General features: G+C 37.8%; 1 protein-coding gene across 5 annotated transcripts; it reads left to right on the plus strand.

Annotated features, from left to right (window-relative positions):
- Positions 1-430: 430 nt before the first annotated feature.
- On the plus strand, positions 431-20,248 carry LOC104215630 (probable acyl-[acyl-carrier-protein]--UDP-N-acetylglucosamine O-acyltransferase, mitochondrial). Of its 5 annotated transcripts, none has more exons than XM_070150215.1 (11): positions 431-520; positions 1,364-1,479; positions 2,030-2,154; positions 2,237-2,345; positions 2,651-2,743; positions 2,832-2,948; positions 3,048-3,131; positions 3,459-3,563; positions 5,001-5,087; positions 5,164-5,295; positions 19,621-20,248. In XM_070150215.1, exons 3-10 carry the CDS (start codon positions 2,150-2,152, stop codon positions 5,281-5,283), a joined length of 720 nt encoding a protein of 239 aa, XP_070006316.1. In that variant the 5' UTR covers positions 431-520; positions 1,364-1,479; positions 2,030-2,149; the 3' UTR covers positions 5,284-5,295; positions 19,621-20,248. The 5 variants fall into 5 exon arrangements, with proteins under 5 accessions (XP_070006316.1, XP_070006320.1, XP_070006317.1 ...); XM_070150219.1 differs by having other exon boundaries at positions 2,275-2,345; XM_070150216.1 differs by having other exon boundaries at positions 1,364-1,410.
- The last annotated feature ends 515 nt before the right edge of the window (positions 20,249-20,763 follow it).

Genomic DNA, 20,763 nt, shown 5'->3' on the forward strand with positions numbered 1-20,763 from the left:
CAAAATTGCAGTTCAACTGAGTTGCCAAAAACTTTGAACTTACACTTGAGGTCATGAAACAGATCTCTACCGCTATTATAAAATTATGACTATATTTTAAATATTCAGAGTATGTTTTAAATAGTGTTGTAAAAGTGGCTATTAGTGCAATTGCCCATTATTTCTCGGACTGGTCCAATAAATACATGAAAATTCGAAAGAGACCCCCAAATTTTGCTAAGTCATGTCTTCACTTCTCTACACTCGCAGTCGCTTCTCTGTTGCTCTCAGAGTGTTTACTCTGCGCAGATTTTCTTCCACAGTCACTTGGAGTAAAAGTCCTTAAACTCCCACTTTTCTCGTTTACTATTTAAGCACCGGATATTTCAAATATTTATGCTCTTTTTTAATTTTTTAATTTTAATTCTTTTGATTTTATGCAGATGCTTCAGAAGAAGAGAAAGTCACTGATGCAACTGAAGAAGATTCAAGATTCATTCACCCCTCTTCAGTTGTTCATCCCAATGCCATTTTGGGTGATGTAAAGTTACATTCTTTTGTCTCTTTATGCCTTTTTACTCATGAAAATTTGAAGTTTTTGCCATTTTTTAATGTCGGTTTGAGGAGCAGTATTTATTTTTTGATTCAATAGTTAATCAATGGACTATGCTTCAATTCCGAACTAGGTGGGGTCGGTTATATGAATTCTCTGTAACCCATTTGCCAGACTTATCACATTCTAATTTTTGCACATAGGTGAAGTTTTTTGTTTGCTTTAAAATTGTGGTATTTTTTTTTTTTTTGGCTTCACTGCATTTGATTAAGGTTGTAACCTCTGATTGTAAACTTACAGGGTGTCTTGTCAAATTACTCCCTCTATTTCAATTCTTATGTCTTGCTTTCTTTTTTAGTCCGTTTGTAAAGCATGCCGCTTTCTATATTTTGTTAACCTTTTAATTCCAATATCCCACAAGGTATATTTTAGACGCAAGATTCAAAGGGCATTTTAGTACACTATACACATCTTTAGTTTAGGACCACAAAATTCAAAAGTCTCCCTTACTTTCTTAACCTCTATGCCTAGTCAAACTAAGACGCATAAAATGGAACAGAGGAAGTAAGTTGGGAAAGTAAGGAAAAAGTTTCAAACTTGTAGCTGCATAGGGAATAATAAGTCATTGTCGTCCACATTCAATGCCATATAACTTCTAATTACAGATTAGCTAGTGAAGATTTGAGAATAGAAATGTTGAAGAAATTTTCTCCAAGGAAACTTTTTAGTGTGCAGTCTTAATCTAGAATTGGTTTTGTATTTCTCTCTACCCCCTTTTTTTTTTTTAATATTGGAGGTACTTCATGTAACTCTTTTTCTTGGATTTAGCAGGAGAATGAAGTGGAGGTAAAAGGTCCATTGGGTAATTGCACCAAAAGGTATAGCCTAGTAGTCAGTGAAGTGAAAATCATGGGCGACTACGGTTCAAATCCCGGCAAAGACAAAAAGTAATAAACGATTTCTTCCCATCTGCCTAAGCTTTGGTGGTTAGACTTACCCAATACCTGTGTTGGTCAGAGGTAACGAGTACATGATGAAATAATGAAGTACACGCAAATTGGTCCAGACACCACTGTTATTAGAAAAAAATCCATTTAGGTAAATCCGACTTGTTGGGATTAAGGTTTAGTTGATATTGCACTTATATTAGGTTCGATGTCTGCTGTGAATCCTTTAATTCCAGTTAAAAATGTATCTTAGCATAGAGATAGTGCGAGATATAGAGAATTTTAGTGTTAGAGAACCTCTAATGTGCCGTACTTTGGGCTGAAATATGCGGAATATAGCAAAATGAATGCACAGGATTCATATAGCCAATTTCACCTAGTTGGGATCGATGCATAGTTGGTTGGTTGATTGATTGTTCTATCAGAAATTGTCACATTTCTTCCTTTGACTCATTTCAGCTGGTTTACTGGAGATGTTAAGCTTTATATGTTACGGCCTTAGCTGAATTAGCATTTTGCCGATACTTGAAGGAGCTTTCTCTCCATGTAGGGTGTTTCAATTGGTCCCTTCTGTACCATTGGGCCTTTTGCAAAGTTGGGGAGGGCTTGTCAACTGTACCCTGGGAGCCACATCTTTGGAAATACTGAACTGGGGGACAATTGCACTCTGATGACGTGAGTTAATTTTTTTTATTCTATTTCGATGTACTTCCTTTCCGTTCTCTCCATTGCCGTTTAGGGAGTGTATTTTTAACAGTGGTGCTGTAATTGGAGATGATCTTCCTGGTCATACAGTCATCGGGAGAAACAATATTTTTGGGCATCATGCTGTAATTGGTGTCAAGTGCCAAGACATGAAATATAAGGTCGGTATCCTGATGTTAAACTCATTACTGAAAATAAAAGTTTGAAAAACATCATGATTCATTCACACCTAAATTTATGCAGTACTGTACTAGATCATCTTATGACAACATATATATTTAAATGTGCGTTGCAGTCGAATTAAGAAGCATTTTGGTTTGGCTTCTGAGCTCAGATTGGTCTCCATCAATATGATGATCCATCTCTTCATCATGATCACTTTCTTCCCACCTTCAAATATAAGTAGGTGGTGCTTATTTGAGAATGAAGATAATGATTATCTTGTCTGTAATTTTAACCATCTCAGCTTGGGAATGAGTGCTTTCTCGAGATTGGTGACAACAATGAGATCAGAGAACATGTATCCATCCATCGATCTTCAAGTCCAAGTGATAAAACCGTAAGAAACTAGCTCATTTAATCTTTCCGCGGTGCAGAAAACTATAAATTTTAGTACATGGTTATCTGAAATGAGCTTACATAAACAGGTTATTGGTGATAACAATCTTATTATGGGCTCTTGCCATATAGCTCATGACTGCAAAGTGCGCAACAACAATATTTTGGCAAACAATACACTTCTCGCTGGCCATGTTTTGGTGGAGGTTATTGACTATTCCTTTTTAGTCATTTTTGTGAAGCATGGCCTTTTCTGGAAAATTTAATCTAACGGATATATGATGGTTTAAATTCTTCACATACAGGACTATGCTCACACTGGAGGAGGTATTGTAGTTCATCAATTTTGCCATATTGGTTCTTTTTCTTTCATTGGTGGTGGTTCAGTGGTAAGATTCTTTCCTTATTCAAATTGTTTGCTGTTTTTTCCGGTGTTTTACTCCAATCAAACAGAAGAATAGTTTCTTTTCCAAAACTTAAATCTTTTGCTCATGATAAACTAAGAGAGCAATAGTTTCATAGTTAGCTAAGCATCTATAATTTGCACCTCATGATAGCTTAGCTTCTAACCACTTAGTTTAAGTGGAAGATCTTCAAATTGTTTCTTCTGCACTGGCAAATCTAAAGCACAGATATTCAAAGTGCAGCACGCTAACTGCGATCTTTTAGATCACGTGTGTGTTTCCTGTTGGGATCTCAATCTTTTTGTTCTCCAGGTTTCTCAAGATGTTCCAAAGTACACGATGGTGTCGGGGGAAAGAGCTGAGCTTCGTGGGTTGAATCTTGAAGGCCTAAGACGTCGTGGATTCTCTGCTACAGAGGTTCGTTTCTTTTGAAAACATTGCTCTATATTTCTAGCGAATAGATGTAGGAATTTAAATTTTGATAAGTGGAAAACCATATATGTGATATGGATCCTCTCGAGGTTTTAAATTGGTCCTGTATCTTCACTGCACTGGTCATGTAATTTTGTAAGCGGAATGTATTTAGCAGCATCTGCTTTATCATGAGCCAGTTCCAGCTAATATTATTGGTTTGTATTTAACTTTTTTGCCTACTGTAATCATAGTGTCTCAGCGGCTGAAATCCGAAATCCTCTGCCCTAACCTTTGCTATGACTTGTTTTCAACTTGGTACTGTTTTGATTCAATAAGAAAAAGCTTCTTCTGTTCTGTGCTGTTCATTCGGGAGAAAGGACATGCTGCTGCATATATTGAACATGTGCTAAGTAAGAATACTCGCAATGTGGAAGAAATTCTTTGAAATATTTAAATACAGATCCTAAAGGTTCACATATGAGACATATTGCATAATCTGGTAAGTTGAAACGTTTCTCATTATCTTCTTAAGGTTATTTAAAGTTTTTCTTAAGTAACACCTTGGGGGTTTAATTAGAATTTTGAACCTTTTTAAAATTGGATGCGCGTATGCTGTTTTAATGGAAGTTATGGTGTCAGATGTTGTTTAAGAGATTTATACGTTTTACCATTTCAATTTATTTTGCTTTCTGCAATACTGTTAATCTTTAAAAGCGCAAATTAGGGGGTGTTATGCCTTGAAACTTTCTAATTACTTTAAAATTTTGTTCCTTTTTTCCTTTAAAGAAAACAAATTGTTAAATTAATTAGAGGATGTTAAGACTTAAGTATTATGCATAAGATCTTTCCATCAAAACGTCTTGCTTTATGGAAGCCACTCTGCAGCCAGCACCAAATAAACCGTTTTGGAAAATTTGTTGAGATGGAGATTAAGATTTAATACCTTATGTGAGCTTTTTTCTTAAGTTTTGAAATAAAGAATACGTTACAAGCCTTCACTGATTTGTGTCTCAGTTGTCTTTTCCCCGTAAATCAAAAATGGTTTCAAAGAGATTAATGTGGTCTGATAAGATGAATTCTGTAGATCATTTTTCCCCCAAGGCTTTGGTTCAGTTGTAAAGATGAAACATGTGATATGTGGATTAGGCGCACGTCACATATACGAACTTTGTCACGGACAAAGCCTGGTATTTAAGTTGGGAGGTGGGAAGAGGGGTTCCCGGAGTTCTGAACCTGTGTGCCAACTCGAGTTGAGCAAGCAGCCCACAGGGGATTCCTCCGATATTAAAAAGAAAGAATTGTAGATCTTTATTTCCTTTTCCATTACAAGCTATTGAAAGATTGGTCTGCTATCAATTTCAATACGTTAAATTGCTCTAGTTTTATCCTTAACTTTTTTATTCCTGATTTTAGTTTAATGTTTTCTTGGCAAGTATCCAGATAAAGAGCCTGAGAGCAGCTTATAGAGAGATATTTATGCCCACTGATATGAGTTCTGGGAATATTGAAGATCGACTAGCTCAAGTGGTATAAAGTTGCTTTGAATATTTTGATTGACATTAGCTCTCTTCTAAAATGATGTAAAGGGCACCGTGATTTTCAGGAGCAACATAAAGAGCTTGGTCTATTTCCAGCTGTCTGTTCCATGGTACAGTCAATACGAGATTCTTTCGCTGAAAATCGCCGTGGAATTTGCAAATTTAGAAGTTGGAGTGGATCTTAGCTGCTTTTCTTCGTAAGTCTGCTCTTTATTTCATTTTTCATATGCTGTCCTATACATATATTAAAATATCTGCTTGTTACTTCCTGTACTCTGTACCTTGAGTTTGACTGAAGATTGATTGCCTGATTTTTCAAGCCAACCATTTTTAAGTTTTCCGAACCAATCTTTTACTTGGTTGCATTGTTTCCGGATTTCTACCTTAGCCACATTTCATGGTGGTGCTTGTAATTTTGCCATCTGATGTAAACTGGCAATAGAAATACTTCACAGCTATTTCTTGCTGAGTTGAAGATTGACTTCAAGTAGTGAATTCATTCTAATGGAGAAGCGTTTTATGAGCATACACAGTATCCTTATGAAGGAATGTGATAACATCTTTTTCTACTTACGGAAAAGGGTCAAATATATCCCTGTACTATCCAAAAAGGTTTAAAAATACCCTCCGTTATACTATGGGGTCATCTCAACCCCTACCGTTATACTATCATCCAAATATACCCCTCAATTGGACGGACTGCCACGTGGCACCTCAGGATTAAAGAGACCCAGCCTTTTTTTTACCTGATTCTTTTTCCCTCTATCCATAACCCGACCCAAGTCAAAAAAAACCCTAAACAGTGGAATCAACTTCCATAAATATCTTCTCTACTTTTTTCTCTTTTCTTTTCCATTTCCTTTTCTTTAATTTCTGCTATTTTTTTTTTCTTTCTTAATCCTTACCCGTTATAACACAAACAATTATGTATAGTCCATAGATTGATTTTGGGTTTACATGGAATCAGAAATTTACATGTATAACACAAATTTTTTTTCTTTCTTTTGGACAGCCTCTTCGTCCCCTTATTCCGACCCCACCAATCCATGAAGTTTTAGATTCCGACCATTTTTCTTTTTTCCGGCGACGGGAAGCATTTTTCCGGCCAGTTTTCAATCACTTTTCAGTCAGTTGCCAAAAAAAAAAACATCTTTCTCCTCCTTCTTAAGATTGCAGAATTCCTTCCTTTGCTTCATTCTGTTTTTCACCCGTTCTGACTGCTAATATCTCTAACCTTTGAGGTTTTTCCGGACAGATCTCACCACTTCTTTTTTTGGGGCAGCAGTACTCTCTCTTAGACTTTCCCTAGATACTCTCTCTCCTACTTCCTAGGAGGGTAGAACCACCTTTCCGGTGGGATCTTTCACCGGATTTCTTCCCTTTCCTCTCCTCTAGACTCCTTCCTTTCTTTCTCTTTCTCTCCTTCTCAGATTTTCCCCTCAAAATCAGATTCGTTTTACTTCATCAGTTAAATATGGACAGTGACAGAATTTATTACAATGCTTGCTTCAAGTCTTTTGATATCACAAAAATTAGTTCTAAGTCTGGAACACGGTTTGAACGGGTAGAACGTAGCAGAAAATTGATGAGAACAGTAAATGTCAGCAGTAAAGTCATGAAATGGGTGACAGAGATATTTAATGTGGCGTCAAAGGAACATAGCGGGGCAATAAGAAGATGGAACATGAAAGAACATTGCACAGAATACTTTTGTAACCTTAAATTCAATGAATATGGTAGGTACATCAGTTTTATTGCTATACAAGGGGAAAGTAGATCTATCATTATTACACCGGAAATCTCATTAAATGCTGGGTGGGGAGACATAGCTAGAAAAATTATAAGACTCGTTAATTCTTCAGAGAAAGAGGAGCAGCCCCAGACAGTGAGAATCTCAAAGATGGAGTCCTCATACACTGAAGCGGTCAGAACAAATAGATGGTCCACTGAAGGCACAAAATCATCCCCAATAAAAATCAACAGCTCCAAAATTATGGTCCCAGGAAGTTCAGAATTATCAGAGAGGGATGTGTTGAGTAGATGCATAGTAGGCAAGGTGATGATTTCTTTGAAGGAATCTCCAACTTTGAACGATATCAGAAGATGGGCAAACAACACGTGGAATTCCACCATCAGCATAAATGTTCATGAGATGAATGATTCCCAATTTCTGTTCGAATTTCCCACAAGAAAGGAGGCAGAACATGTGCTAAGGGGAGAATGGCGGTGACAGAAGTCCAAAGTAAGCCTCGACTGGTGGAAACCTACCACTGGTTGCTGGCCGGAAAAGGTGAAACGAGACTGGGTATGGGTAAGACTATTGGGTTTACCTGTTAATCTATGGTCAGATAAAGTTCTCAGAACCATAGGAGACCAATGTGGGGGATGACTAGAAACAGAGGAGGAAACAAACCTCAAAAACCACCTCCGATGGGCAAGAATAAAAGTGAAGGGAGATGGGAGTAGGGTTCCGAGAGAGATACAAATGGAAAGTGACGGATTTTTATACAAAATCCCCATCCGGTGTGAAATTCTGGTGACTGTAATAACGATTACAGCGGCGGGGTGTCCGAGGGAGGAAGATGATGAAGGACAAGGACTGCAGGGTAATAGAGGGAGAAATGAACCGATGGTCAATAATAGTATCCACCTGGGGAAGGAGATTGTAACGGCTCCACTGTACTATGGTCATGTGGGTACATCGAACAATGGAGAGGCTTTTAAAAGTACTGCACGTGTGCCAGTCTCACGTGACAAAGGACCAGACTCAATTTCTGATGAATTGGGCCCAAATAAATCTCTGGGCCCAAGATTGATAGACCATTCTATAACCCTCTGTAATAAAAGGCCAAAAATCATAGCCCAGTTGGAGGAATTAAAAGACCCCATCCTAATAGAGGTCCAGGCAAATACAGTGTTCCTCCCTTTGGAAAAAAAGTCGAAGAAAGCAGAGAAGGCCATTGAGATCGACAATTCAGATGATACACTCGAGGAGGAAGCTCAAACTGAAGAGAACAAGGAAAAGGCCTTGGTATTAATCAAAAACAAGGAACAATCAACCTCTGACATGCAGCAAAAAGAGCACATGCAACCGGAAGAGGAGAAAATGTTTGGAGAGTGGACAATTGAAGAAGTTCTCCCCTTAAATTCTCTAGATAATGAAGAGGATCCAGAGTTTCAGGCATCAATTTGGGTGCACCAAAATATCATTAGGTTGAGCAAAGAGTTTGGGGTGGAATTCAAAGGGTGCGAAAAGGAAGCACTCCAATTACTCATGAAAATTGATGGAAAGAGGAAGAATTTAACGGAGTCAACATCACTGATGATGGAAGCTGTCACACCAAAGAAGAAAGGAAGCAAAGAATTGAAAAACTTAGATCTTGGTAGCAGTTTCAAAAGCAATGGCACAAGAAGCAGGGGAGGGTATATTGTCATCGATAGTCAATGATGATTAAAATAGTATCTTGGAATGTTAGGGGACTTAACAGAGCTAGGAAGAGGGAGTTGATAAAAAATATGGTGAGTAGCTGGAAGGCAGAAGTCTATTGCTTTCAAGAAACCAAGGTAGAAGGGGAAATCAGGGAGATAGTTAGAGAATTATGGGCAAATAGATGTGAAATATGTCCAGTTGGAAGCAAGTGGAACTAGTGGGGGTATTCTCATTATGTGGGACAGTAGGGCATGGGAAGGGGAAGTCAGTAGTGTGGGTAGATATTCCATCACATATAAGTTCAGCGACAAAGCCCAAGAATTTGTTTGGCATTTAACCAGTATTTATGCTGCTAATGATAGGGTTGAAAGAAAAGAAGTATGGTGGGAGATAGGAGCTGCTAGGGGTCTATTCACTGGGCCTTGGGTTGTGTGTGGGGATTTTAACACTGTTAGATATCCCTCAGAGAAGAAGAACTGTGTTAGGTATACCAGATCAATGGCAGAATTCTCAGATTTCATTGAGGACATGGGTTTAGTTGATCTGCAACTACTAGGAGGCAAGTTCACATGGAAGAAAGGAACAAATTTCAACATTGCTGCTAGACTGGACAGGTTTCTAGTCTCTGAAGAATGGGATGAAGGATTTAGAAACATTAAACAGTCAATCCTTCACAGGGTTACCTCTGACCATTCACCTGTCATGATTCAGTGTGGCAATTAGGAACCAGTGAATTTTTTTTTCAAATTCGAGAATTGGTGGCTGCTGACTGAAGGTTTCAAGAATAGAATTAAAACATGGTGGGAGTCCTTTTCATGTACTGGCAGACCTGATTACATCCTGGCTTTCAAGCTGAAAGCTTTGAAGGAAAAACTCAAAGAATGGAGCAAGACAATTCAAGGCAATCTGAAGATACAGAAACAACATATATTGGACCAACTTGCTGAAATTGAGGATATACAAGAACTGAGGAGCTTGAATGAGGAAGAGACACACAAAAAAACCTCTCTAATGCTAGAATTTGAGGAAAATGCTCGGAAGGAGGAGATAGCTTGGAGGCAACGGTCCAGGGTCTTGTGGTTGAAAGAAGGTGACAGAAATACTAAGTTCTTTCACAGAACTGCAAATGCCCATAAAAGATATAACAATATTGACAAGCTACAAGTCAACAGGGAAACTGTGGAGAATCTTGAAGATATCACGAGGGAGATAATCTCTTTCTACCAAAAATTATACATAGAAGCTGAGGAGTGGAGACCACAATGCAGCCTAAGGGACTGCCAAACTATTAGCTCAGAGGATAATCAGATGTTATTGAGCCCTTTTGAGCCTCCTGAAATCTGGGAGAATGTCAAAGCATGTGCAGGGGACAAAACTCCTGGTCTAGATGAGTATACTATGGCTTTCTACATTCAATGATGGGAAGTGATTAGTCAAGATGTGATAGCTGCAGTCCAGAATTTTCAAGTTACTGGGGTCTTTGAAAAAAGCTTCAATGTTACTTTGGTGGCTTTGATTCCTAAGAAAGTTGGAGCTAAAGAACTGAAAGATTTCAGACTTATCAGTCTGATAAGTAGTGTCTACAAAATAATCTCAAAAATCCTAACAGAAAGAATCAAGAAAGTAATGGGCAAGTTGGTGGACAATCAACAGATGACCTTCATCAAAGGTAGGCAAATAATGGATGTTATTCTCATTGCAAATGAGAGTGTAGATGCTAGAATGAAGAGCAAAGAACCTGGTATCCTGTGCAAGTTGGACATAGAAAAGGCGTATGATCACCTTAACTGGAATTTTTTGTTGGGAATACTTTCGAAGATGGGCTTTGATGAAAGATGGATTAGTTGGATCAAATTCTGCATTAGTACTGTCAAATTCTCTATCTTAGTCAATGGTTCACTTGTTGGTTTCTTTTCCTCTCAGAGAGGCTTGAGACAGGGAGATCCAATCTCCCCTTTTCTATTTATTCTGGCTATGGAAGGTTTAAACAATCTGTTTAAAACTGCCAAAGCAAATTATAGGATCAAGGGGTTCAGGGTAAACTCTAGGGAGCCAACCAACTTGAAAATCACCCATCTACAATATGCAGATGATACTTTGGTGTTTTGTGATGCTAGCAGAGAACAGTTGCTTTTCCTGAGAATGGTATTCATTCTTTTTGAAGCTATATCTGGACTACACATTAACTTGAACAAGAGTTTCATCTATACAGTTAATGAAGTAATGGAGATGCATAGTTTGGCTAGAATACTGGGGGAAGATAGGAGCTCTACCAATAGTGTACCTGAGAATGCCACTTGGAGCAAAAAGCAAGTCAAAAGGAATATGGAATGGAGTAATTGAGAAATGTGAAAGCAAGCATGTCCGGACAGTAGTACATTTCAAACAGACCATCTTGATGCATCCTATGTGCTACATGTTGCATTTCTTCGAGGGTAAAATGGTCATTTGGCGGACTAATGATAGTTGAGGGCAAATGAAAAAAAAAAATGAAAAAAAAGAAAAAAAAAAGAAAAAAAAGAGAGGGTGAAGTGTGAAGATAACCAGTAAAAATGGAAAATAAAGCCATTTTCGTTTCTCGCCCGTATCCAATCTGCCCGAACTACGCATACCTGATTCTCGTCTTTCGGGACATGATACGTAGGCAACCCATATAGGGTCCGGTCTTACTAGTAAATATTATGTTCTTGGCTTTGCTGGGTCTTAGCCAAATTTTGCACTTCTAGCCACCTTTTGGCCAAATAAGCCATTTTGCAAAAATAGCCTCGATCATGTCTTGCATGTGTCAAGTAGGGAGTGTTATTGTCTCACATAGTGTTGGTTTAAAATTTTCTCATAAAGGTGTGGATTTATTTACCGGAGTTTGAGCATGACAGACACCTCGTGACCATCCAGTCAGGATCGCTCAATCAGGAGTTGCTTAAGGAGATTTGTTTTATTTTTATGTTTTGAGTCCGTTCTTCATTTTATGTCGTCTTTTACTTTCTAGTTTTGTACAGTAATGTCAAGTCTTTTGTTATTGTATTTTCTTCTTTATATTTGAAAAAATGTGCTGTAACTCAAAAATCCAAAAAAAAAAGAGATATTTCATTTTATATTTCCGTTATAAGTTTTCTTTAGATTACTAATTCTAGAAATGAAAAAAAGAAAAATTTCTGAGGTTGTTTTTCCTTTAGGCAATAAATATCTAGGACTTAAAATGAATTGTTTTTATGTTTCCTTTAAGTATAGTAGGACCAAAATTCAAAAAAAAGAAGAGAATTTTCTTTTAGTATTTCTTTAAAGCTTTATTTAAGGTGTTAATTCAAAATCCAAAAAGATTTTCTTTTGAGAAGTTTCTTTGGGAAATTAGTAAAAAATGAAAAAAAATTCTTTTCATTAGAACTTTAGGATATTGTACATAGAAGAAAAAAAGACAACATACTTTATCTTTGATTTATTTTCAGAGTTTCTCTTTTAGGCAATCAAAATTGAAACCCAAAAATATTTTTTTTGCTTGTTTCAAAATCTTGCGTCAAGATATCAAAGGAAAATTCAAAATAATTTTCTGTGGTTTATTCTTTAGATTTTCTTCCTAAAAAAAAAGAATAAAAAAAATATTTTTCTCTTCTAGGATATTTCCTTAATAGAATATTTGTTTCAAAAGGATAAAAATAAAACATGTCCGTTAAGCTTGAGTTTAGAATAGGTCATAGAACGTTAAGTCTAGAAATTCAAAAAAAAAGGATTTGCTAGTTTATTTGTTTCAAAAGGATAAAAAAAAACATGCCCGTTAAGCTTGAGTTTAGAATAGGTCATAGAACGTTAAGTCTAGAAATTCAAAAAAAAGGATTTGCTAGTTTTATTTATCTTTTCTCATCAGAGTAGTTGTGGAGGTAAAAAAAAAAAGAAGAGAATGAAAAAGAAAATGTTAGTTTATGTGCTTTACTCTCGATCATCCAGAACTACGCAAAGATCTGATTCATGCGGCGTCATGATACGTAGGCAACCTACATACGGTTCGATCGAATCATTTTATTTTTTTAAAAAAGAAAAAAAAGAAGGAAAAAAAAGGGGAAAAAAGAAAAGAAAAAAGGATGAAATTATGGGACGTGAGAAATGAGAGGAAAGAAAAGAGTGATAATTGGAAAAAAAAAAGGAAGGAAAATGATCAAGCAAGTGCTAGAAAAGCAAAGAAAAGGGAGGTTGAAATGAACAAATTGGGATGATGCCAAGTGACCTTATGACCCTCGAAGTCATTCTAGAACCGTTAATTGTGGCTAGGTGCATTGCACGCAATGTGATATTTTTGTTGTTAAATGCCCTAACGCTAACGTGATGACCTCATTTTGTTATATTCATAGCAGAAATGTGGTTGGTTTGTGGTTGTCAAAGTAGTAACTCCTCTCTACAACATAAAAGGCAATGACGGACAACAACAAAACTGGGTTGGTTGATACCGGTGCCCGAAAGCAGTTGGTTGAACAGGACACTGGTTTGGCTGATGAGGTAAGGATGTTGAGACAACACATGACGGACATGTATCAGGCCTCGATGACGGGAAGGCACCACCCCCGCCACCACCTAGCTTCTTAGATGCTGCCTTTACCTAATTTAGTCGTATTTTCGTCACCATTTTCCGGCCATAATTCCGGCATCCGGTGGCGGATTGTCGCAAACTTGGTGTCAAAAGAAGCATTTCTCTTTGCGCACAATCCCCAATTGATTTCATACTCAAATCTGTAACCAATTGGTAAGGATCTTAAATTTCATTTTGCGGTTACTGTAGCAACCAGGCATTTTTCATTAACTTCTTCTGATTCTTCACGTTAATGGAGTGTTGAAGAGTTTCATGTCTGCTGCGTCCTCTCCCCAGCCTTTGGCTGTGGGAGAGCCATCTATTAAACCAACATATGCTGCTCAGATCCAAACCAAATCACCAACACAAATTGCAACAAAAACAGTGTTGAAATCGATTCAATATGTACATGACGAACCAACTGTTTGTTTTACCATGGAAGAAAGGCGTGAATTTGCAATGGAGGGGTTACACCAATCTGTTGTTTTTAAACTATCTTCAGGTGCACCAGATCTCAAAGAGCTAAGAAATTTACTGCCCAAACATCTAGGAACAAAAGGTCGATGCCTCGTAGGTTCACTCGCACCAAGGCAAATTCTGTTAAGGTTCGATCAAAATGAAGATTATGTACAGGCCTTAGCTCGTGCAGTAAATTACCTATCATGGAATGGCAAAGAACACCAGTATAGAGTCTTTCCATGGACAATTGGATTTAATCCAAACGAAGAAACTACAATGGCAGTAGTTTGGATTTCGTTGCCGAATCTGTCGCCGGAGTTATTTGCTATGCGTTCGTTGCTATCAATTGCTTCTGCTACTGGAAAACCTATAGCCATTGATAAAGTGACACAAATTAAATCCAGACCAAGCACAGCGAGGGTGAAGGTAATTTTGGACCTGATGAACAAGCATCCCAAACGAGTGAGAATCCAAAGTTTGGATAAAAATTCTGGAAAAATTGTTGAAGTTTTTCAGGAAATTGTGTATGATAATCTACCTTTGTATTGTAATTGCTGTAAACATCAGGGCCACCATGAGAAAACATGTCGATATATATCTAAAAGGGCACACAAAAATGATGAGATTGAAGATGTAGAAGTTTTTCAAGAACCAATTGATCAAGGTCCTGTAGAACAATATCAAGGAGATTTAAGGCAATTGTTGAATGCAAGAAAGATGCAACAGGTTTTAGAAGGCAAAAGTGTGGATCCAGATAACAATTTTGAAAATAATTCCCTTGTTTATCATCAAGGAGCGAATGTAAATAAGCAGAATATCGCAGCAACTCAGTCTGCATTGACTCAGTCTGCATTGACTGATGGTCCACGACCAGCTGTTGTTAAGGGCCAACTACAGAATGACCGAGATACTACAGCTGCGCGTGAAATAATTGGAAAACCACCATTTGTTCAATCTACTAATGTTGCATTGAAAAATGTTGTTGCATTGAATACAAAGTTGAGTGATATCCCTGCTTCCACAGTATTTTCAAGGATGTATGAAGCTACTGCTGTTTCTTTAAAGGCAGTTGCTAATCGAGCTGATAATTCAAACAACCTTGATATGTTTAAACATGTCCCTGGGCCATCTAGGATTCAAAGTGAAGTTGTGGTTTCGGAGTGTGCAACTACAGGTTCCCAAATGTCAGCTGGAGCAGAACAAGATGCTTGTGGGAGTTTGAAAAATGCTGTGCAAGAAAAAGTGGAGACCAAAACTACTGGGAAAGCAAATGGTAGTGCAGAACCTAAGGATACTTTTGTTGAATTAACTGATAAAGCAACAAATGTTGATGCTACTAATGAGGAACATCATGTAGATGTTATGGAATTGGAGTTTGCAACATCTGATACAAAGGGTAATAAGAGTAACAACTGGACAGTAGCTATTGAAGCAGCTGCTGCAGCTACTATTGTTTCGAAGCTGGATTGTACTGTTGCTTTGCAATCTCCTGTTGATCGAGCTGTATCTAGGAGTGATAAACATGATGCTGTGATTGATCTTCTTGAAAGAACAACAAATCCTATGGATACTGATGTTGCATTGAAGGCAGTCCGAGCAGATACCTCTAACCAACCTGATATGGTTCAACAACAAGGTGGTGTGACTGTTTCTATAGGTACAGCTGCTGTAGATGTCTCTAATGCTGCCTTAGTTCAAGCTGAGTTTGCTTTAGAAGGGGCTGAATCTGAGCGATCAAAACCTACTGATGCTAGACAACATACAAGGGAAGCTGGACAACATATTACTAAGGATAACCGGACATCGGTTTCCAGCAAAAAAAGGACTCCAAACAGCAAAAAACTAATGCAGATCGCAAAAAAGAGTCCAGGTGTACCAAAAAATTCAAACTCATTTACTGCTCTTGGCAATGTGAATGATGATGATGGGAAGTTGACTGGAGAGAATTTACAGCTGGTTGAGAGTTATAAGGACCAGAAATTGGATCAAAATAGCTCATCGACTCCAGCGACATTGAATAAAGCTCTTGTTACTGTGAATCAGAATGAAGGTAAGACTACTGATCCAAATATGCAACTGCTGGCCCATGATCAAAATGAAGGGAAGGTAACTCCTACGATACATTTCTCCGGTCCACATGTGGAGAAAATTATCAAAGAGTCAGATTAAAATGATGTTGGATGCCAACCCTATGTTCAAGCAATCGTTGGTCACCTTGAACACATCGATGTATAATATTCCCTCTCAATCTTGTGAGTCAATTGGTGAGCATGGGGTGAACCTGGGCAACCATCAATCTCCAATTGCAATAACAAAGAAATAATTCAAGCAAAGGTGAGGGAGATGGTTATTAACTCGAAAATGTGGAACGACCAACGAGAGTATGATAATGAGGAGGGCTGGGGTGACGGAATTGCTGGTTTTTCATCTGAAGAAGATGACCAAGAGGATGAACAGGATAGTGCAGGAGAGGACATTGATGCTCCAGTCAAGCCAAAGTTTCAGGGGAAATTTGCAGCACCCAAGAACAATTTGAATTGTCATGCACTTACGGCACCTGCAGCAAGTCCCAACAGCAAGTTGAACCATATGCTCCAGCTTTTGTTCCAAGAATTTCTGCAAACGCAGAAGCAACAAACCTGGGTCAAAAGGCAACATGAGATAATGTGCAACAACAACAATGCTCAGGCGAAAATTCTGCTGGTGATCGAAAAGCAACAGTAGTGCCAAAATCTGGGCAGAGTCAAATTGTAACAACTGAGCCACTCATTTCATTGGAGGAGAGGAAACTTTTGGATGCAATGGTAAGCTCTACTCCTTTAAAATCCTTAAATCCTGCTACGCTTAGCACTGGTCCTGTAAGTAAGAGCAAGAAAAAAATGCAAAACATAGGACAACAACAAAGTAAGACAATCGTGACAACGACACAAGGAGGAGATGCCTTAGCGACACTCAATATCGTTCAAAGTTCTCCACAACCTGTTAATTTGGGGAGTGAATTTTTTGAACAAGGAGAAGAAGAAGCAATGTTACAAGAATGTCGTGCACATGCATCAAGAAAAGGGGATCTATTACCAAGGCATAACGGCAAAGGTAAAAAGACTCGTACAAGGAAAAATAGTTGGGACGACAAGGTTAGTGATTTTTTAAATGTTAAGCGACCTCCAATGAGAAATGCAAAACAAAAGCAGGTCGCCTCAACTACATCAACAAGGTCCAATCGTTCTAAAAAGAAATCATGATTTTTGAATACTTCTTGAAGAATTGGGAGTGTGATGAAAAAGAATTACAAATTGAAGAAAGTTTGGACAAGAAGGGACAACATTTTAATTCCTTCATCATTTTATTCTACCATTATGTTAGTATTCTGATTTGTAATATCATCACAGAGTATGTTATAAACTTTGTGGTGATCACTGAATATTTGATTGTAGCTAGTTCTTTCTTTTTACATGCTTGCTAGTGAGACTATTTTATGCCTCAATAGGATTAGTAAGGTAAGGTTTAGCCCGGTTTGTGTTATATGGGTAACAATACCGGTGCTATTATCCCCCCTTATTTCTACTTTTCCTAATTGTTGTATTTTTCTTTTCTGTTATTAATAAAAAACTAGCCCTAGGCGCTTGCCTAGCGGATTGCCAAAAAAAAAAATACCTATCTTTGGGAGGTAGACTAATCCTCATCAATAGTGTTTTGGATGCCATGCCTACTTACATGATGTCTTTATTTCCAGTTCCGACCAGTGTAGTTAAAAGAAAAGATGCACTGAGAAGAAACTTTCTATGGCAAGGCACCAGTGATAAGAGTAAGTTTCATCTGGTCAGGTGGGAAGTGCTTATTACCAGCAAGAAAGAAGGGGGAATGGGGATCAGAAATTTGAAAACTCAGAATCAAGCATTGATGATGAAGTGGTTATGGAGGTTTGCCACAACAGAGCAATCTTTATGGAAGAAGGTAATTCAAGAAAGGTATGGGATGGAAGGTAGTTGGACAACAAAAACAGTTTGTACTCCTTATGGGGTGAGTCTGTGGAGGTCTATCAGAAACACATGGCCAAGGTTCAGAAACAATTTCAGTCTCAGAGTTGGAAATGGAATGAAAACATCCTTCTGGGAAGATAAATGGCTTGGACAGAGAACTTTAAAGCAACTATTCCCGGACATCTACAATCTGAATCAACAACAAAGAGCTTCTGTTGGAGAACTTTGGACATGTCAAGGATGAAACCTTACATTTAGAAGATTTCTATATGACTGGGAAATTGAGAGGCTGACAAATCTCTATGATACTCTGGAACAGTTTAGAGGGACCACCAACAATGAAGATAGGTTGTTCTGGCAAGGGGGGATAAGAGGAATTTTCTCTGTTAGATCAGCTTACAAGGAGTACAACCATTCTAATAATCAGATTGGTTGCTGGCCTTGGAAAATGATCTGGAAGTTAAAATACCTTACAAAGTGTCATGTTTTGTTTGGCTTCTAGCAAGAGAAGCTGTCCTAACCCAAGATAATCTCACTAAGAGAGGATATCAGTTGGGGTCCAGATGTTACTTATGTAAAGCTCAGGAGGAGACAGTCAACCATCTTTTCTTGCACTGCAGTGTCACAGATCAAATTTGGAAGATATTCATCAACCTGAGGGGAATTAAATGGGTTATGCCAGGGAGAATCAGGGAAGTCCTAACAAGTTGGAAAAGAGATGGAATGCAGTCTGGCCAGAAGGAGAGATGAAAGATTGTCCCTGCATGTATATGGTGGACAATTTGGAAAGAAAGGAACCTAAGATGTTTTGAAGATACACATAGTTCAATACAAAAGTTGAAAATGAGCTGCCTTACGCTCTTTTATTTTTGGTGTAAACAAGAGTGCTTAGAAGAGAGTGAAAGTATTTTTGATGTTTTAGACCTCTTATGAACTTTATAGAGACTTAGTTTGGCTCTCTTTGTACTCCCTTTTGTAATTGTGGATGACTACACTGAATTAGTGTAGTCATGTTTATACCTAATACAAATGTTACCAATTTCAAAAAGAAAGAAAATTTTCTATCCATATATCTATCAACCACATCCAATGAGAGAGCAAAGTATTTTGGTTTTGATTTTTGAAATCAGGGCCTTACCGAAGAAGAAAAGACACCCATTTTCTCTGACATCTCATTCTTTGGCAAGAAGTTTGAGGGAAGATTTGAACCAAACATAAATGCATTTTCTATGAACAAGAGGATTCGAGTTCGATTATCAGAATTTTAAGGCTCAGTCTGCATTTTTATCAGACAAATAGAAGGCAACCACGTCATGTCTGCAAAATCACCTGTGATTGTCTCAATGCTTAACTTTGTCAGCATAGAAATTGAAAATCATCACTGCATCTATTACTCAAAAAGTTGCCAAAAATACTCACATAGACGCAAGTTTATGTCTGAAGCTGCAGATAAAAAACATATGAAGATTAATGCCTATTTTTACATGAACATAGTGGCCTATTCAAAGTATTTGATGAACAAGGGGGGGTTGGTTTGGCTTTTAACGAAAATCATTATAGTGAAATGAGGGGTTTAATTGGATAGGGCTGTTTTTGAAGTGGCCGGTATGGGTCTAATTGGGGTCGGGTTAGTAATGAACTAGGTATCTTAATTTGAGGTGGGTCTCTTTAATTTTGAGGTGCCACGTGGCAGTCCTTCCAAATGAGGGGTATATTTAGATGGTAGTATAACGGTAGGCGTGTAGGGTTGCGATGACCAAATAGTATAACGGAGGATATTTCTAAACCTTTTTGAATAGTACAGGGATATATTTGACCCTTCTTCATTCTACTTAATAACATTCGTGATTGAGTAAATCTCTTCTATATTTAGAATTAGTGACAACTATGTATGTGTTGATTGCAAAGCATTTACTGAATACCTGGTTTGCGGTACTTGACATTTATGCATCTCATCTGAACTCACTGGGTACTTGCATTTGCTATTTAGTGCTGCTATAATTAGGCGGTGAATTAAGAATGTACATTATTTCACAGATTCTTTCTGCGCTTATAAATATGGATAAAAACCAATTTTTTTTCTTCTACTTTTCAGCAAGAATTCCGAGTTTCACCTCTATCATGGTCCTTGATCTCGTACTACACCAAAATGTAAACAAGCAAAGAAATGCTGCTGGTCTTATGAAAGTTTTTATAAGGTGAACAATCCTGTACAAGGACCATATTCATTATTTAAGCTCATTATGGAGGAGTGATGAATTGAGAAGAAATCCGTCTGAATGGGCTATATGAGGCTTATCATGTCAAGTTTGTATATCTCAAAGTTGAATCTTCCAGATTCTTGTCGTCGAGTGTAGCAGTTCATTGAGTTATTCTGCCTCTCCGGTAAAAACTTTGCTCTCGTCGTGATCATATTGACCAGCTGTTTGTGGATTCCAACAGCAATACCGCTTCTTTATCTCCTTGTAATGATACGCATCAATATTTGCAACCAAGTTCCCGCTTTTATACTAGTTTTCAACCAATTCCGATCTCTGTTACTCTGTATCTGTAGTTCTTTGCTTGGTCTCGTTTGATGGAAGACAGTCATTAGTGTGGAATGTGGATGAACAATCTTTTTCGATAGTCACCAACTATACTTCAATTACTGCTTGGATTTACAATTCCAATTAATCTGAAATCTGGCATAAGCATGTCTGATCTCCCAGATACTTAGAATGTGACTGATTTTTGGGGCATTTGCATCTATACCCGCCTTTTGTGTCACGTTTTAACTTGTGTCCGCTTTGCAAAAAAAATTGCAAGCGTACCCACTTTTTCGCATAACTTCAGCATACGGGGCTGAAGTAGCAAAGACAATCACGCAAAACTTCAGCATTCTAGTAGCCGAGCCTGAAGTTCAGCTCTAGAGCTGAAGTTTTTGTTTTGTAACTGGTGAACTTCAGCTCTAGAGCTGAAGTTTTTGTTTTTGTAACTGGCGTTTTTGTTTTGTAAGTTTTTATTTTGGAACTGTCGAACTTCAGCTCTAGAACTGAAGTTTTTATTGAAGGAAGTTTTTGTTTTGTATCTTGGGACAATCCTGAACATCCCAATCCTTTAATTTGATTAAAAAAAAAAGCTACTTAATTTGACTCACCAGTAGCAGCGACAAGGAGAAGACAGAAGAGAAGGACAACGAAGGCTGTGTATTTAACCATATCTAGCTTGTTTTCCTTTTGGATTTCTTGGTGAGGAAACT

Source organism: Nicotiana sylvestris, chromosome 6, assembly GCF_000393655.2.
Source record: "Nicotiana sylvestris chromosome 6, ASM39365v2, whole genome shotgun sequence".
Lineage (NCBI taxonomy): Eukaryota > Viridiplantae > Streptophyta > Magnoliopsida > Solanales > Solanaceae > Nicotiana > Nicotiana sylvestris.

Coding starts and splice junctions, on each gene's coding strand:
- LOC104215630 (XM_070150215.1), top strand. Junction 2,346..2,650: donor GCCAAGACATGAAATATAAG/GTCGGTATCCTG, acceptor TAACCATCTCAG/CTTGGGAATGAGTGCTTTCT. Junction 2,744..2,831: donor CAAGTCCAAGTGATAAAACC/GTAAGAAACTAG, acceptor TTACATAAACAG/GTTATTGGTGATAACAATCT.